The sequence below is a fragment of the Calonectris borealis genome, chromosome 1, assembly GCF_964195595.1.
Source record: "Calonectris borealis chromosome 1, bCalBor7.hap1.2, whole genome shotgun sequence".
Taxonomy (NCBI): domain Eukaryota; kingdom Metazoa; phylum Chordata; class Aves; order Procellariiformes; family Procellariidae; genus Calonectris; species Calonectris borealis.
In genome coordinates, this window is record NC_134312.1 from 61,516,991 (window position 1) to 61,536,120 (window position 19,130).

General features: G+C 40.2%; 1 protein-coding gene across 9 annotated transcripts in view; it reads right to left on the reverse strand.

Moving 5' to 3' along the window:
- Positions 1-12,322, reverse strand: part of WASHC4 (WASH complex subunit 4) — a 42,898-nt gene extending 30,576 nt beyond the window's left edge. For 2 of the 9 annotated variants that reach the window (XR_012674593.1, XM_075156988.1), the window contains exons 1-7: positions 12,195-12,322; positions 7,873-8,012; positions 6,732-6,785; positions 6,549-6,614; positions 6,330-6,375; positions 3,817-3,884; positions 710-792 (exon numbers count right to left, since the gene is read on the reverse strand). Coding sequence is in view for 8 of the 9 variants with exons in the window: in XM_075156988.1 (XP_075013089.1) it covers positions 710-792; positions 3,817-3,884; positions 6,330-6,375; positions 6,549-6,614; positions 6,732-6,785; positions 7,873-8,012; positions 12,195-12,255 (518 nt within the window). In the remaining variant the exon portion in view is untranslated. Of the gene's footprint in view, positions 1-709; positions 793-3,816; positions 3,885-6,329; positions 6,376-6,548; positions 6,620-6,731; positions 6,786-7,872; positions 8,013-12,194 lie in introns of those variants that run through there. The other 7 variants (XM_075157016.1, XM_075156995.1, XM_075157020.1 and 4 more) reach the window with 7 other exon arrangements.
- Between the last annotated feature and the right edge of the window lie 6,808 nt (positions 12,323-19,130).

A 19,130-nucleotide genomic window follows, 5' to 3' on the forward strand; every position in this document is an offset into this window, starting at 1 on the left:
TCCAGTCTTGTTCATTCAGCACCATACAGAAAGTCTACCTTGTGCTACAATGTAAGACAAAACTGAAAACAACAAATAAAACTGAGAAGAATGATGCTATCCTATCTGGGGCGGGGGGAGGGAGGCAGGGAGAGGAAATCAAGAGCCCTGCAGTTATATTCAGAGCTAAACCCAACAATTCTATTCAGCGCTAAACTCTCCTCAGAGTTTTCAGAGGAGCTAAACCCAACAGCCCTTACTAAGCTCAACTTCAGGTGTTAAAACCACGGTTATTCTGTGAGGAATATATACCGAGATTTACATATTTCAAACAGACTGTAGAAGTGATCTGATTTTTAAGCTTCTAAAGCAACTGGCATCCACTGTATCAGTCGACAGAAGGAGCATCTCTCTCCAACAGAGCAAGGATGAAAGAGTAGTAAGACAATCTCTTAATCATAAAGATTAAGCGCCTCTGAAGCATCAATTCTATCAAAAAATGGCAAAAAAAAAATTGTTGCATTTCATTATATAAAAGCACCGCCTTTTCTGAAAATAAAACAAATCCACTTTCATAATGGCTTATGAAGCCCAAACTTGCACAGCAAAGCACTCCCTGTATGCCTAGACAACAATATTCCAAAAATGACCATGCCTTAGGCTAAACATTAATATTTTATACATTTGTTTAACTACATAATAACAACACAGTGTTGTAGGGAATAATTACTTGTTGCTGGTATAGAGAACAGCCAACTGATGCACTACATTCACCACCACTTCGTAACATCGGGTAACAAAGCAAGACAGCTCCTGAAATAGAAGAAAATAAAATGTATAGACCCTCCTCATACACAAGTTGTCATTACTTCCAAAACATTGAACATAAACCACTGAACGTGCAGCCCAAGCAACAACTACATTCCTAATCCAAGCCACTGGACAGACCTACAGCAGAATGGAAAACATCCTAGCAACTAACAGCTCCAAAAAGGGATCTGGGACTACGCTAGGAAGTTACTGAACACAAGCTGCCAGTACCAATTGGACTATTAAGGGACCAATATGCACTTTGGACACAAAGAAAAGCATAATAAGGAAAACAGAAATTATTTCACACTTGCATATGGCTTTGACAATCTAGATACTAAAATACCAGAATTGATACCCACATTTTAAAAAGGATATTGGTTCTTTAAACAAGGTACAGAGAAGAGTCACCATAACGGGTTCAATGTGCTTTAAATATCTTGCTGTAAAAGTTTTCAAGAGTTCAATTTATCAAAGACAGTAAGAAGTGACTTGACAACAGTGCCCAAGTACCTTAAGAGAGAATATCCCTGATAGCAAAGGCTGTGCATTTTCCCACTAGATTCAAGAGTCACGCTCTGGGAGCTGGCGATAGCTGAATTCAAATTAAAAATTAACATAGAAGCCTGTACCTACTGTAAGAGTGATTAGCCACAGAATACTGCTTTCAAAAAAACAAGACAATGTCTTTGAGAGGTATGTTTGCCTAAAGCAGAACTTGAGCTCACTTACATAGTACAAAATGAGTAAGAACAGGTTAACTCCGACCACATAAAGGACTATCTTCATTTCTACAATGGATTTTAACAAGGCATTCCTTGAGCAATAGGATAAACGAATCTGAGTTTCCCTTAACTGCAATAATATTTGCTCATTAATGCACCCTATAATCCCATCAGGGAAAAGTCAGCATGTGATGAGTCTAGCCAGTCAGCACACAGATGGCTTCATAACAGACAGCCCACACTGGCTAACCAGCCAGCCTGCTGTTCCTGCCAGAAGACTGGCTAACAGCTGAATTCTCTCTTCCTCTCCATCAAAAATAGATCTTATTTGGGCTTCTGCCTTCTATTAGTCACCAGTTTTCACAAAACATAAAAGTGTCATTACTTCTTATACTTGTATTGCTCTATCAAATGCAGCTGAAACAAGCCAACAGACTCCAGAGGAACGGACTAATAGACAACTGAGATCAGTTTCCTGTGGAAGGGGCATCAGCTGCCATTTTAGAACTTCGAGGAAATAGTCCAATTTAACAGCACATGCTTATTAGCAGCTACATAATACAGACAAGATTATAATTTTATCAGAGTTCTTCAAATACACTGTCTTCTGCAGGATCAAGAGTACCTAACTAGTGTTTCACAGCATTATTTTGATAATTTTAAAAAAATGTTTTGACATAGCAAATTTGAGGCTATTACATCTAGTTAATCAAGAAATTCTGAACTCAGAAGAGCCAATAAACCAATATGTGGACATTAGCTCTATGAAAGCAACATTTCACCTCTTTTATCATCTTCATTCATATTTTCAAACCACCCTTGGGATATGCTTATAACATCGACAAGAACAGCATTTCCCAGTCTATGGATATAGGTTACTACTGAGTGGATTTAGGGGAACACAACAGTTGAAAAAGAACAAACTCAATAAGGAAAAAGTTTGCCTCATAGCTTTACCCAAAGCAACACACACCTGTTGGCACAGTAACCTTCCCTTTGGGGCAACATCCTGCATCTCTCTTCTTTCCCAAGTGGCTCAACAATCAGCAAGCCATCGTAGCATACATACAAAGTGGGCTCACAAGCAATAATGCTTTATTTTTCATGAAATGTTTACCTTATAAATATACAAATTGGCATATACCCCATAAACAAACAAACTTGTTCTACAGAGTGGGTTTGCAATGCACATAGATATCCAGACAGCCAGTCACCCTGCTCTCAACTTCCATCCTGGAAGGGGGCGGGGTGGATTGGAATGTCTGGAAAAACACAAGTGTACAGTAGCCCCATTTCAGAACCACTAAAAGGTCTCTCAAACAACTGCTCGGAAAGAAATAGAGGATGAAGGAAGAAACTGACAAAGTTGCTAGGACAAAAAACTTGAAAAATGGGAAAAAAATTCCCCAAAATATCCTAACAACTAACTGCACTGGGGCATGGTAAAAAAGGTTGAGGAAAAACTTCCTATAGCATTCAACCTGTTATGATTCAGTAAATGACAACTGCCATGCTAGTATACAACAAGAACAGGAATTTTAACCTTTGTTAAACTAGAATTTGTTTGAACATTCTGGAAACTTCCTGTATATTCTCTACTTCAACATAGGTATTTCATTACAAGCAATATTGCATAAAAATAGAAACTTTTTTGGGAACAGGACAGTAACTTAAGCTATACTGAAGACAAAAATTCCACAGTAGACAAACCCAAGAGCACAGGAAATCCTCAGAAGAAACACAGATCCTGTTTTCATGCAAAGGACCTTGATAACAACCACATTGTATGAGAAATGAGTGTTCTTCCCTGAAAGTTTGAGTGAGGCACAAGCAATTTTTTTCCAGGTACATGTTTTATTTTTGCTTTCTTCTATCAGCTAAAAAAAGATGTCTAAACAATTAATCCATTTCCAACGTTCAATGAAAATTAAAATTTGCTAATCAAAACCATAAAAATAGGTATCTTTAAATTTATCATCAAATGAAGTAACCTCAATTTATCTTCTCTTACTGAAATTTTCTTAAGTAAATTCTAATTTCTTTGAACAATGATTACACAAACTGTAATTTCTTCTCTGATTAGATTTCCAGAGTTTTACACAAGTATTAAAAAACCAAACCAATGTGTGATACATCAGCTGTTTGTGACAGGTCTGCAGGCAAAACATAGTAACATACCAAATGACTGCAATGCCTTTCAGGAAGATGCAAGCAGGATACTGCAGACTGTCAAATCCACTTTGCAAGTAAAATTAAGATTATAATTGCTGTCAAAAAAAAAAAAAATCAAAACATACTCTACCTGCAAGAAAGAAACAAATCTTCCCATCTGTATTTGGCAATCTCCCTCCACCATGCTGGAATCTGTGGCTTGAAAGACAAACATTTGTCACTACTTTCAAAAGCCTGTGTTAGACCTGTTCAACTAACATTGAAGCTTGCCCTCCAAGCCATCTGTTTGTCATACAAGTGGAGCGCACTATTATAAGCATACTAAGGGAGCCTTAAAAACTTTTAATTTTGCTTTCCTAAGCTGGACTTATTTTTGAAGTTTCTTTCTCATTAAAAATTACATTGTTTATAAGTTAGACACAAAGCAGGAAAAAAGTCTCCATCACCTGAAAGAAAATAAGGAATATGAAACGTAATTCTTTAAAGGCATATATATATTATGTAACTTAATAGAAAAGTTTCCATTTTAAAAAGTTTGTATGAAAGCACTAGGTATTTATATTGCAAGGAACATCCTTGGTAGTTATTTACGGAAAGAATATACTACATCATTAATCAGAAGAAAAAGCCATGTAGTATATAATTTCCTCAGGAAATTGATTTTCTTTTTCCTACGTATCAGCCTGCACAAAAGAACCAGCTCATTGCCACAGCTTCAAAGCATCACCTGTATGACAAAATACACTAACAGGATACTATGAAATACAATATTACATCACCAATGCCAACTTGTTTCAGTCAGCTGGAGCTTCAGTCAGCTGGAGCAGTTGTAATACTACCTGACAAAATACAGTCTTTTAATGTGATGAGAGATTAATGCTCCAGACTTGAGATTTTTCTATTAGGCCACTCTGAACAAAAATGGCTTACAATTGCAAGTTCACCTGCACAAGAAATGCAGGTCTTATGGCTTCATAAAATATGTTATTTTAGAGTAGTCACCAGAGGCCAAAGTAGCCTCCATACTTCTGTAAGCTGGAGCTCTGGGACAAGATTCTAAATATTGCATGCTTCCCCTTTACACATTTTATGTAACCTTTACTCTGTTTAGTGTATGTCCCAAAAAAACCAATCCAACTAACTATTTAAAGTTCCTAGACTAGCCCTAGCCACTCGAAGGACAAGATGAAAAAAAATGTTTCTTTATACAAAATGAAAAGGCCAGCACAGTATTTGTTTAAATTTCAACCATCGTTGGGCCAGTAACTTTGCCAACTGTTCTAAGTAAGCAAGCTTGCTGTTATCAAAGTAGATAATACAAGGAGGGATATGGAAGTAGAGAACATAATTTCTGCATCCCCACCTAACCGACAGAAGGCTGACCTCTCAGTTCCTGGCATTCTCGAGCATTCCCTGCAGGGAATTCCATCAGGAACAAACTGCTACTGTAATATGTTAATCTGCAACAATTTGACTTTTTTCATGCTAGAGACATGGAGAAGTTTTGAGGGATCCCCTAGTATCATTTTGGCAGCATATCACTTTCTTTTAAAGATATTTAAAACCATGTCTGATAAGAAGCAAGAATGTGCTAAGAAAACAAGCAAACAACAAAACCAAAAACGACCTTAGCTGAACCACAACAGTCATCTTATATAGCACTTAAAAGGATGATAAACAGTCCCTATCTCAAAGATTTCACATTCCCCAATACTTCTGTCACATTCAAGGCTCTTGAAAAGCTTTTTAAAAAGCCTTTTTACTACTTTTCCCTTTCTGTCAAATTTCTGAAATAGAAAACAAAGTTACATGATATGTCCCTAAATCAACTCATTAATACATTCAGTCCTCAGGACCAAGACCTGTGCTTATTCCCAGACTAGCATCCTTTAAGGTGGAAGCTTAAGACCAACCCTTTGGAGGAGTTACCAGTTTAACTCCAAGACAAAAAGCAGCTTTCACGTAAAGCAGGGTCTCATGATTTGTCAACTGAACTGACTTACAATCACTTATGCCCCTGTATTATGTCGTGGTCTAAACAGTAGTACAAGTACTATTACCTGCACTTGAAGGGCAGATGACATTAACACACTAAAACTTCTCTTGGAACAACTAGGATTGCATAAGTAAAGTAGGCAGGACTTGATCCCAGTTATTTATTAATGGTTGCATTGTTTTATTACAATCAAATTACAGATTTATTGTTTTACTACAACCAATGTAAAATCTAGTCCCAATAGGAAATGAGTTGGTTTAGGACGTGTTTACATGTGAAAAACACATTTTCAATGCCATACTTTGAAAAATAGCTGCTACAGTAAGTAAGCTCAGGCTTCTACATGTTATACATTAAATACAACCTCAACAGCCCATACTCCCTACTTCTCATGTAAATAAGGCTGCAACAAAACTTCCTGTTAATGTAACAGATAAATATTATTGTTATCTTAAGCTAACTCAGGACAGTTACAAGACACTAACATATATCCCTATAACCTCAAAGTCCATTATTTGGTGTTCATCAGTCAAAGATACAGAGAAAGCATGTATCCATATTATAAAATTACACTTACTGTAGCACTTAACATAACCTGAAACAATAACGTAAAACTACAAACTTTTACAATAAAGGGAGCTACTTACCTCCTTCTCCATAAAACAAGAGGCCATTATAAAATTTAGTTTCTGCCTAACAACAAAAGCAGAAATTTGTTTTTTAATAAATAGGATATATGTAATCATGCTATAAAAATTATTTAGACATTATATCTTGTTTCTTTATTGCTAAAGAATAAATTTATGTATCAGCTTGCCAATCTGCAAACATTTTCATACACAGTAATAAAAGATAGCTGAATTTACCTCATATTTTAACTTCTTGATTTCACAGCAAAGGGCAGCATATACAGTTATTACTTTGTTTAGAACCTAGACTCAAAGGGGAGAAAAACCACACAGATTACAAACAGATTCTCCTTTAGAGAGTTTGGTTTTAGCTAGAATAAATCTTTTATATTTTTTTTCTTTTAAGCATAAAGTGCTTACCTTGTTTTCTGTCTTTATGAGCTCCAGTAGAGAGGACTGTTCATATGGCAAAAGCTAAAATTTTAAAAACAAACAAACAAAAAAACCAAAAACAAACAAACAACTTTAGAAAATATTGGTCAAAAATATGTTTATCCAACTAGGTAAGTAATTTTTTTTCCCCAGTTTAATCTCAAATAAGGTCAGTAATAAGAAAGCAATAATTGCACATTACTGGCAACCTACACTGCAGGAAACCTTCACTCTTCACATTTACATGGAAATACCTTTCCTTTCACTCTAGGCAGAAAGGCAAATAACTTGCTATACTATATAGCATTTACAACAATTTACCTACAAAACTTGGAAAGCAAAAGCATGGTCATTATGGTGTATGTAGAAAAAACAGCTCAGGAAACCCGAAACATGAATTAAGAATCCCAAATGCAGGAAACAGGATGCATAGCGTATATCTGTATGCAGGCACTGACATTTTGTACTGAAGTCAGCCATGATATTGACCAGTTCAGATACATCCAGCACTGTGCTGGCCCTACACATAATTTATTCAAATTATTCAGACAGATGATTACTTAAGAGTACATCTTCAGCACAGACAAGTTCCATACGGTAACATAAGCACTTTTAAATGATGTCTGCAAATTCAGTGAAGCGAAAAAAAAATAATGCTCCACAGAGGACAGGGAACTCATGACCAAGAAAACAGCCACCTCTGGAGGACAGAAAATACTGTACCAAGGCCATTAAGTCAAAACACAACTATAAATACACACACAGTTCACTCTGCAGTTACACAAGTATTAGCAAGCTCTTCTGGAACCCCAACCCCAGATAAAAACACCAACACCCACAGGAAGTAGTTTGCTGGAATTAGGCTTCCCAACACAAGAAGCACTATAAATTCACTTAACTTCCACTGGTACCCAGAAGTCTGGAAAAGAATAATATGAAAACATCTTCTCTTATGATATGCACCACTTTATTAATTAGTTGATAATTAAAATAGTATTGGATAGGTTTCTCAAACACAAAAGTCAAAATTTTAAGAGCACAAATGCATCAAGCTTTTACTTCTCAGGTTTTGAAGGGAAGGAGGAACTAGGAAAATAACAGTTGCAATGCATATTAAATATATGAAGACCTTTAATGCAATGGGATCAAGACTGAAGTCCCAAACATCTCCAACAGAGTCATCCAAAGCATCTTCAATTCTCTTCAGCTGAGACGCATATTCCTCAAGAAATTTTCCATAATTCTTCAATTGCACTTCAGCATGAATTTCTGAGAATTGATAACATTTGTACAGTTTTATAGACTGTTCAGTAAACTGCAATATCAAAAATTTTATAAAAAATATTTAATCTGTTGCTATTTAGCTTGTAGGACTGTATTCCTTATTTTGCTGCAGCATTTTTCCTTAATACAACTGCATCTTTAACACAAAGTTCTTATTTGTTTAAAATCAATCATACAACTCGGTGTCAGTTTAAAAGAAATCCGAATACTATTTAAAGAATATCAAACATCCAAGAGGTTTGCAGAAAATTATTTTTAAAATTTACATATATTTTCAACCTAAGATCTTAACAAACCTAACAATCACATCAAGATGCTGAGCAAAGAAACGACTGTAGAAATCACAACATGGCAGGTGATTCTACCCATTGACTGGGTAAATATGCAATAATATTAGAATTTTGAGGCCATGGGTCTAATCATTTCGGCCTAGCAGTTCTATTAGTAGCAATCCCCCTTCCACTCCCTCCCTGCTGCCTCTCAGTGAGTCATTTGGGCATTACACAGGAAGTTTTTGGCTTTCAATCATTCCCCGTACTTGCAAATTCACCATCTTCAAGCAGAACTTTTCTTCTGCTTAGCACCGGGACATTGAAATGCACAGCTGCCCTATTACGGCTAGGGGCAAGTAGGTTATGTTCAAAAGGTAACATTCAGCTGGTCAAACACCAAGAATAGTGGCATTAATTAGCAAAGTAAGTCTACAGACAATTGGTCCACAAAAGTTTCATTCACTCTATCCTGATCTTTTTTCTTCCCACATCAAGACATTCCCCCCTCCTTTCCCCCCCAAATTATATACAATTATTGACTTAGTTGCATAATCTGAACTACAGAGTGAATGATTACAGCTCAAGGCTTCTATGCTCAGTAAGAAAGTACAATCCTTTTTCACGTGAAGACTAAAGTGTCTTCCCCATAATTATATAACAAATCTAATCGCTTGTGATCTTCTGCTATTTGTCACAAATAGGATTATCTAAAAAAGTTAAGAGAATGTAAGTCAGCTGAACAACTGAATTTTTCCTAAACAAGAATTCAACTCTCACAGAGCTTTATACGTGCCCTTTTCACATTTCAGCAAGCAGGCTGCTCTAGAAAGTTAAAAAACTTACATTCCTTTATTCTGCAATTTTAACCTCTTATTTATCCACATTGCCAACAACTGAGCCAAATGGTAGTTGATGGCTACTAAGATCTACTCAGCTGTACAGATCCCCCAACTTAATCTTTTCTTCTTCCATAAAATCGGCAATATCAATATTCAATGGACTTATTGCCACGGCAGGATTTGCAAGTGCTATGTCCATAAATATCTCAGACAAAGATGCAACAAACGAGACTTACTGATAATTGCTGAATCAATTATCACTTAGACATTTTTTGAAGAAAGAAAATATTTGACTGAGACACTGCACCAGGCGTAAGGGGAGGAATGAATAAGGACAAATTAATAAGGAAAAGATGAGAAGGACTATCCACAGGAAGGTTGAGACTGAGAAGGAGAAAAGACTGCAGTGAAGTCCTGAACTAATTCTAAACTACTACTTTGAAGCCAGCAGCAATGCCAACCATAAGAGCACATGGACTGCAACGCCTAACCAAGAAGCACAGTAAACTCTCCTACACGAAATTCTGCATTACTGCCGTTGGGTTCTACCTGTACCTGCAGCCTAGACAGTGTACAGGCACTGTCAAAATAAGGAGACTGAATTTCATGTAAACGGGTAAGAAGCAAGTGAACAAAAAACTCTCCGTATGCACTCCAGACACTGATGTGCAGCCCTTAAGTTGTATCATCATATTATTCTATTCCATGAAATTCATCTCATCTTTCAGGTTCCTTCCAGTGCACCTTCTAGGAGCTCTGCTGCAGAAAACCGGTAAAACACTGATGGATGCAGAGCCCTGCAGAACGGAGTTTAACTAGGGACCATGTCAGCTTCAGTACTTTATTGCTAGAAAATCTGGAGCATGGAGACTTATTACTATAAAGTATGCTGCGGTATTCCCCTAATGTCATCTCCTCCCTTCGCACAAAAGACAAGGGAGGTTAAAAGAGGTTAAAATTGCAGAATAAGAGCAGAGAAACTGACAGAGATATTGGGGCTTTATAGGAGGAACAGAAAAAGCTTCCAAGTCATACAAGAGTAGGAAATTGGCACTACTGTTCCAATCAATTCCCTACAAACCAGGCAGCATTTCTCAAACAAAATCTCACAGCAGCGCTCTGCTAGAGACCCACAAATTGTCACCTTTCCAGCAGCCAAATGATGGATTTGAACAATGCTATAGCTCAACATAACTGATATTAAATATTGCCAAATACTTAACTATTGCTAGCTATCAATTTGCCACCTTGTACTGATCATATATAAAATAAGAGACAGGTGTGACTAATTTTCACTATTTTAGAGAGACAAGAGAGCAAAAGCTAGCCAGAGGTAGGTAGGGTTGAACTGAGAAAAAATTATTTGCAGATGGAGGAAACTTTTTAAGATGCAGAAAAATTTTCCTAAATAAATTGGCTCACATGGAGAAAGAAAAGGAAATCACAGAAAGCAGGTATTTTCTTTTTCTTCAGAGCAGCAGACATACATCATAAGGTATAATCTGTTTACAATAAAGTTTGATTTAGTTTCTCCTCAGGTTATAAAATAAAAGCATTACAATTGGTACAATGCGAGAGATCTACTCAGCTGTACAGATCCCCCAACTTAATCTTATCTTCTTCCATAAAATTGGCAATATCAATATTCAATGGACTTTATTGCCACGGCAGGATTTGCAAGTGCTACATCCATAAATATCTAGGACAGAGATGCAACAAATGAGACTTACTTAGTATCTTGTGTCCTCAGCTGAGGACATTATAATTGCTAAAGGATAGTGATATAGGTATAAAGTGAAAGTAGACAACAACAAAAAATGTTTTTCAAGTCACAGGATCTTTCTTTGGCTTTTCTCTAGGAGAACGTTGTGTGCTGTTCTCAACAGAAGATCAGCCTGATCACCGTCAAGATGGTGGCAATGGAGCATATTATGTCATGTAAGTTCTTGCAGCTGCACTTAATGTCATGGTCAAACTAGTGGAGATCTGGCATTTTGAGTAAAAGCTACATTTTCCATTGCACAGCTAGAAAACTGGTAAAAACCTCAGCTCAGGACAGCTTCAGTTTCCACTGAAATCCAGATTAAATGAATATGGCATAAACAGTATCATCCCTTGGGATAACATTATAGGTGAAACAGTTGGTCCATGAGTGACATATTTTCACAGCAACACCTGGTGTAATTAATTTGGCACAGTTCAATTTACAGTGTGTATTACAGTGTGACAACCATATACATTCCCTGTTTAGAAAGTAGGTCACCTCCACAGGCTGAGAAAAACGTGGATTTTGACGGGCACACAAACCCACTATCAAAGACTTAGATATCACAAGGTCTTATTTAATTATTTTTTAAAGGTGAAACCGCAAGTGACCGCCCAACTCCATGCCAGAAAGCCTTTACCAACGGAAGCTGCATACAACTAACTTATCTCGATATGACTTCTCTGGCTAACCGCAAAAATTTGTGAGCCACGAAAAATGTTCGGGAAGGAAAGAAACGCCATCCCCACGACAAGCATCTGTTCCTCCTGCCCGGTTCGTGCAAGAGAAGAAAGTCAGGCAAGCCTGCCTGCCTGCCCCCTCCCTGCCACGCTGGGGGCACTGGAGACGCCTCCCCAGAGGGGGTAAAGGATGAAGGGTTGGAAAAGCCACTCTCCCACCCCAAACAACCTCTCCGACAACTACGGAGAGAGCGGTGGGAGGAAAAAAAGGTCACCGCGATAGCCCACCCCCGCAGGCCTGACCGGAGGAGGAGCAGCACTCGGCTGGCGGCCGGGGGAAGGGGCGCGGCGAGCGCCCGGCTCCCCGCACAGGGCAGGGGCCGTGAGGGAAGCTGGGGAGGGTGACCTCGCTCATCTCCCACGACTGCTTCCGCCTCTCTCCCTCCCTCCCGTTCCCCGCGGGGGTACGGCGGCGAGCGGGGCCAGGAGGTGTCCGGGGCCGCGAGGGGACCAGGGTCTCCTCAGCCCGCGCCTCCCCCCACTCTGTCGCGGTTACCGCCGCGGCGCCGCTCGTCCCCTCCTCCCTCGTCCCGCCCTCCGCGCGCCCTCACTCTGCGAGCCGTCGTCGAGGCGGTCGAACTCCCAGTCCGGGGAGAGGGTCTCCAGCGCCATCGCCGCCGGCAGCGGCTCCCCAGCCCCTGACTCAGGCGCACGAGACTTCCTGCCCCGCTCCCGCGCCGCACTCTGGGAAATGGAGGCGGAGAGGGGTGGGGGGATGGCGCTTGGGCACCGGGAGGAGGAGGCGGGGCGGGCGGCAGCGCCCCCGCGAGGACAGCCCTTGCACACCGCCGCCCCTCCCTCGCCTCGCGGGCGGCCCTGAGGCGATGCCGCCCGGCCCGCCGCCTGCCCTGAGCGGTTCCCGGCCGCTGGCTCCCTCACGGCTCGGCGGGCCGGTTCTCCAAGTGGCAGTGCCGCCAAGTGCCGGCCCCGCGGCGAAGGTCAGGGGGGGTAAAGCTGAGGGAGAGCGGGGGGGAGGCAGGCACTGCGCTTCGGCCCCGTGGTGCGGGAGGAGAGCGTGGCGGTGGCGGTGCCGAGGTTCCTGCGGAGCGGGCAGCGGCGCCTCAGAGGTGCGGTGGGGCAGGGGAGTCCTCCCTCTCCCCTCTTTCCTCTGACTCCCCTGCATCTGTGAGCTGATCGTTTTGGTGAGGCAGGGCCTATCTCCGAGGTGCGGGGGCTTTGGGAGCGTTTCTGCTTTTCCCCTGGTGTACGGGGCCCCCGCCCGAGTCCCTCTCGCACCGATTCCACACCTCTGTCACGGTGCTGAGAACAGGGAAAACTCTCCCGGGTACAGCCGATAGAGTGTGCCCCCTCCCTCCCCCCCCCCCCGCAACTTCCCCTTTCAGATGCTGGAGGAAGGGAGCGGTGGGAGGAACTATCCCAGCTCTGCGGGAGGGTCTGGAGCTCAGAGACAGCCGCACGGGGTGACTGCTGCAATAGTGTCATCTAATCATCTCACTGTCATTTGTTGTCACGCAGAGCCATGAGATGATACTTACCTGCATGCGGTCAGTCAGGTTTTTTTCAGAGCCCTGGCGGATGTAATATCAATGAATAAAAATAGAACTACTGTGGATAGCAAGAGAAGTAGCCATACAGGGCCATTAACAATGATCACAGCAATTACATTACCTCAGCAGAATCTGTAGCATCAGCAGAAAAGGTAATTGCTTCAAAAGCAGTGTCACCAGGAGCATCAGCAATTTCAGTGCGGAAAGAGCAACAAAAATAGCAACTCCAATGGGAGATGTATCAGTAAGTGCAGGATCATCCATAAAAGCTAACTCTGTAATGCAGCAGGTCTGAAAATAGCACCTACTATGATTGTTTTCTGATTAAAAGGAATCCATCCTTTGGAATCTATTGATTTTAAAAGTTTCTAGGGAGGAAAGATCTGGTTGGCAGGTTTATTGTTGATGAGTTTTACCTATTTGAAGTGCATTCTGAGAGACCAACCTGGGTCTGAGAAAGAAGAGATCAAGTTTAGTTTTGTGTGAAATGACATAATGTTTGGAATAACTTTTTTTTTAAGGGAGAGAACTCTGCTTTGGTAAATGTTGTCAAATAATCATAATGTAAATATGTCTCCTCTACTCATTGCCTTCTGTGCAAACTTAAGATGTTCATATTGGGGTTTTTAAGTCTCTAGAAGTTCAATTGTGCAGGACGTTGACAGCTGGCAGTGAGCACAAGTGTCTCTAAGGAGACGATAAGTATCACACAAAATTTATGCTAGACTTCAAGGATTGCATTCTGTCTACAGCCAGGCAGAGGCAGCTTTCATTGAACTCAGTAGAGCTGCTGTAGATTTATTCAAAGACAAGGTATGTCTTCCAGTTTTGAAAAACAAAACAAAACAATAGAAAACTTTTCTCTACAAACCATATACACTTTCTTTGAAACAAATACTGTTTCTTTCAGTTATGGAAGACTCAGGGTTTCAGACTGCTTAAAAAGTAGTCACCAGGCTTCTTGTTATCTGTCTCAGGAAAAACATGTCCTTGAATTCTGCAGGATGGTACAAGAGAGAAACTTGTAGAACTGGCACTTGGTAGGGCCCTCCCTTCCCCACATCTGAACTGAATTTATACAGAGTGAAATACTATAGGGTTGGTTATTGCAAGGTTGTGAGATCGTCAAAACTGCATGCAGGGTAACCCAACTGGTTGGTCTATGCAATGGCCACACCAAATAGTGCACTGTGATCCCCACTGCATAAGCTGATGTAACCCTTATTTTGAATACGGAAAAAGAAAATTATTTTAAAAGAAAATTTATTGAAATAGTGCATTTTTAAAAAAGGAGCAAGACGCTCCGTCTGAACTGAAAAAATCACAGACTCAAGTAAGTACACCCGTTAAATTCTATGCTGCCATTCACGATGCCGTTATTTAAATAACGTATTACTGGGTTTACCTTTGGCTCACTAGGTGGCAGTGTTTTGTTGCTTACATTGAAGTTATTCAGGTCAATTCTTGATGCTGCTAGAATTTCTATTTCCTCTGAAAATCTGATTTAGACTTTATCTTGAGGCTGACTGTTTTAGTGACAGCAAGTCTAGCTCAGCTTTGATTGATAAGTTTTCTGTGCTGTCTTATCAGTGAGTGCCTTTATGCTGTTTGCTCATGTGAAACTATTGACATTTTATAAGCATAATTTCTGAAAGTTGGGTGACACTCATGGCTTCCATTTGTACCAGGAAGCTTTTATTTGGTGCAAGCTTATAGGAAGTTGCTAAGGTTGCTCAAATATCTGTTAGTATCTTCAGATAATACAGTAGTCAGAAAAGTCTTTAGACTTATGTTTAATACAGTGATTTTTGGTAAGCTGAATATTACTGAACACAGGCATAGTTGAGAAAACAATAATTTCTTTTGACCAGACCAAAATGATCATGAAAGTAAAATTTCATCTTGGACTTTCACATGAACTGAGTGAAATGTGAACATAAATATGTTCCAGCTGAAATTACTTGTTACACTTGCATACTAGAAAGGGTAGGTGAGAGACTAAAGTCCAAAATGTAGTAGAATTAATATGGTACTATGACCATTTTATTTATGGAGTGAAGTGGCTAGGTATCTATGGATTCATAAATCAACAGGGGCTTGATTCCATGAGGTATTTTTCTTTTGAAATTATCCCAGTTGGAAATATCATTCAACATCGGACAATACAGTTACCTGGTATTTTTAAGCAGTATTTTTATGATGTTTGAAAGATTATTGAAAACTTTAACATAGCATTCAAACAGGAACCATTTTATAAAAAAAAATGGTGAAAAGCATCCAGAGCAAAAATTGCTTCTTATGTATACAGGCAAAGCTCCACCAAGATGCATAGAATTGTAGTTACTTATAGAAGAAAGAATTTGGCTTGCTGGATCTGCAGGAAACCAACTGTACTATACATTCCTTGTCTGTGGAACATTTAGTGCTCAGCTCTCTGAATATTTTAAATGAAATAAAGTTCTTGCTCAAAGTTTTTGTGGCAGGATTCCCAGAAAGGATTTACTCTCTGAGATTTGCTCTTTGCAACTCTGTTCCACAAAGATAACGCCAACTTTTGCAGAAGTAGTTTCTATTGTATTGTATGGAATTTGAGAGACTTCCATTTATGCATGTGAGTAAGGCATCGGCACATGATAATTCTTTCTATTTGTTAAATTGGTAAAATAATTCCCTTTCCTCATCAAATATTTCCTTCCTTTTGGTTACTCTGGAAAAACGAAATGTCAAGCGTAAGGTTTTAAATGGTTGTCTAAATGGCAGAGAATCCGTATCAGCAGGTTGTGAAAGCCTCACTATCATGTGGGTGCCCGGCCTGAAATGAAGTTAAGACCCAGTGAAAAAAAAAATAAGAAAAGCAAGTTTTAAATATAAATGTTGCAGAGAGAAAACAAGAAATCTTGCTTCAGCAAGTGGAAAAACATGAAAAGTTTCTGTTGTATAAAATTTGAGTTGAAACTTGTAATGCAATTAACATAGTTAGGGAATAACCAGTACAAAGCCTTACTTTATTTTTTTTAATTACTCAATTTTTAAAACTGGGTGAACTCTAAAGTACTCCTGAGGAATTTGAGTCTGAACTATGACCAAATCTTTATTCATCATGAAAAGCCCCATCAAGGCTGATTTCCAATGACAAAAAGCCTATGCAGAGCTAATTTAGTTGATTACTGAATCCCAGGGCATGATTTTCAAAAGAAAACAAATCCTGGAAGATTCCGAGCAGTTTCCCAAGCACTTCAGTATGTGCACGTACTCGGCGTCCTGTGGAACACAGCCTTCCCTAATGATCTTGCCAAGTCTTGATGATATCTTCAAAGACACTGAGTAACTTATGCTTCACAGAAATCAACAAGTATTTGTAATGTTCAGCTGGATTAGGTCTTACATTTGTTCTGTACATTTCTGCATATATAAACACATTTTGCTTTGTAGCATGCTATTGAACAAGCATGTTTAGCTCCTGAATAGTTTTTGTATACATATCCCCCTATCTGTTTTTGTGACTTGCCTGACATACATCTCTGGAAAATTAGGGAACAGAAAGTGGGAAGCCCATGCTGGAAAGCTTACTATGGCTAATTGCAGTTTTTTCAAAGCTAAACTTTGGCTTTAAGAAACAAGGACCAGAACTGGAAGAAAAAAAATCAAGAGAGAAAACTTAATGTATAGAATGTGCTCCAAACCAATTGCATAATTTTACACTGATACCAATGGAGCTAGGATTTCTTCCCAGATTAACAAGAAACTTTGATACTTTGCAAGGTACTTTTCTGACCGGCATACAGAAAGCAGTGGGGAATACTTTGTGTCACTTTTTCCAAACAACATAAAGCCCGGAGGAGTGCATTATAACCATTATATTAATAACACTGATGTTGGAGTTTTCTATGTCACTCAAGACCTATTACTCATTCTCAGACAGACAGGTCAACCTAATCATTTTCTGGATGACAAAAAACGTACTATTTGAATTGACTGTAAATGTTTACACCGATCCGTGAAATTCTAAATAGCCAATTTGTTAAGTGGTTGTTAAAACCCATGCATATGAGTTCATCATTCTGATCATAAGGAAGAAGCTGATGGTATGCAGATACCATCCTTGCATGTGATTTAGCACACCTTATCCCTGTTCTCCCTGCCCCTCTCATTACTATGAAATCTAAAAGTAAAGCCCACATCTTACTGCCCAGCTTTTCTTTATACTGTGATTCTGCTGACAACGGACACCTTCTCTTGTGACTTTTCCCTTTTGTCACCTAACATTTTAGTAGTCTGTGAAGTAAATCATAGAACCATAGAATAGTTTGGGTTGGAAGGGACCTTTAAAGGTCATCTAGTTCAACCCCCCTGCTGTGGACAAGGACATCTTCAACTAGATCAGGTTGCTCAGAGCCCCGTCCAACCTGACCTTGAATATTTCCAGGAATGGGGCATCTACCACCTCTCTGGGCAACCTGTTCCAGTGTTTCACCACCCTCATTGTAAAAAATGTCTTCCTTATATCTAGTCTAAATCTACCCTCTTTTAATTTAAAACCATTTCCCCATGTCCTGTCGCAACAGGCCCTGCTAAAAAGTTTGCCACCATCTTTCTTATAAGCCCCCTTTAAGTACTGAAAGGCCACAGTAAGGTCTCCTGGTAGCCTCTTCTCTAGGCTGAATAACCCCAGCTCTCTCAGCCTTTCTTCATAGGAGAGGTGTTCCACCCCCCTGATCATTTTCGTGGCCCTCCTCTGGACCCGCTCCATCAGCTCCATGTCTTTCTTGTGCTGAGGGCTCCAGAGCTGGACGCAGTACTCCAGGTGGGGTCTCACCAGAGCAGAGTAGTGGGGCAGAATCACCTCCGTCGACCTGCTGGCCACGCTTCTTTTGATGCAGCCCAGGATATGGTTGGCCTTCTGGGCTGCAAGTGCACATTGCCGGCTCACATCCAGCTTTTCGTCCACCAGTACCCCCAAGTCCTTCTCGGCAGGGCTGCTCTTAATCCCTTCCTCCCCCAGCCTGTATTGATACTGGGGGTTGCCCCGACCCAGGTGCAGGACCTTGCATTTGGCCTTGTTGAACCTCATGAGGTTCACATGGGCCCACTTCTCGAGTTTGTCCAGGTCCCTCTGGATGGCATCCTGTCCCTCAGGCGTGTCGACCGCACCACTCAGCTTGATGTCATCTGCAAACTCGCTGAGGGTGCACTCGATCCCACTGTCTATGTCATCGATGAAGATATTAAACAATACCAGTCTCAGTACAGACCCTGAGGGACACCACTCATCACCGACCTCCATCTGGACATTGAGCCGTTGACCACTACCTTCTGGGTGCGTCCATCCAACCAATTCCTCATCCACCGGACAGTCCACCTATCAAAATGGAGATATATTATTGTCTCAATAGGTTTGGAGTTGTGTTTTGGAGATGAAGGTATGCCAACTAATTAAAACCTTGGTGCTTTACACTTGCATTGTTGTATTGTCTATGTTGTGTGTGTATAAGGAATAGAGCCAGAAGTCATTACAAATTGCTTACATAGGAAAGCCAGGTATTTTGCCGTAAGCCTGTGCATCAATGGTTAAATGCCAAGTATGTGGTGTTCTAGTTGGAGAGGATTTTGGATCATGAACCAGGATTTGGAGTTTCATGAACTTCAACAATGCTTAAATCCATTTCCAGACTTTGCAGTATAGGACCATTTTGATGCCAGCTTTTATAGTAAAAGTTGTTTGCACTCCGTTGTATGGAATTTCTGCAACTTCCATCCAGTTATAGGAAGACTATACATACACTGATTCCTCCTACCGTCTGAGGTAGTGAAATAGTTGCTTTGATAAGGACTAGATGTCAATACTTCTTATTTGAGCACATAGTGGTTTTGGTCAGTTGCATGACTGTCTTGTGCATGCGTGTGTATAGTCCCTGTATTGCTACAACATGACCTATCAAACTGTGCAATTATTAATCTTTCTTAAAGAAACGGCTAATT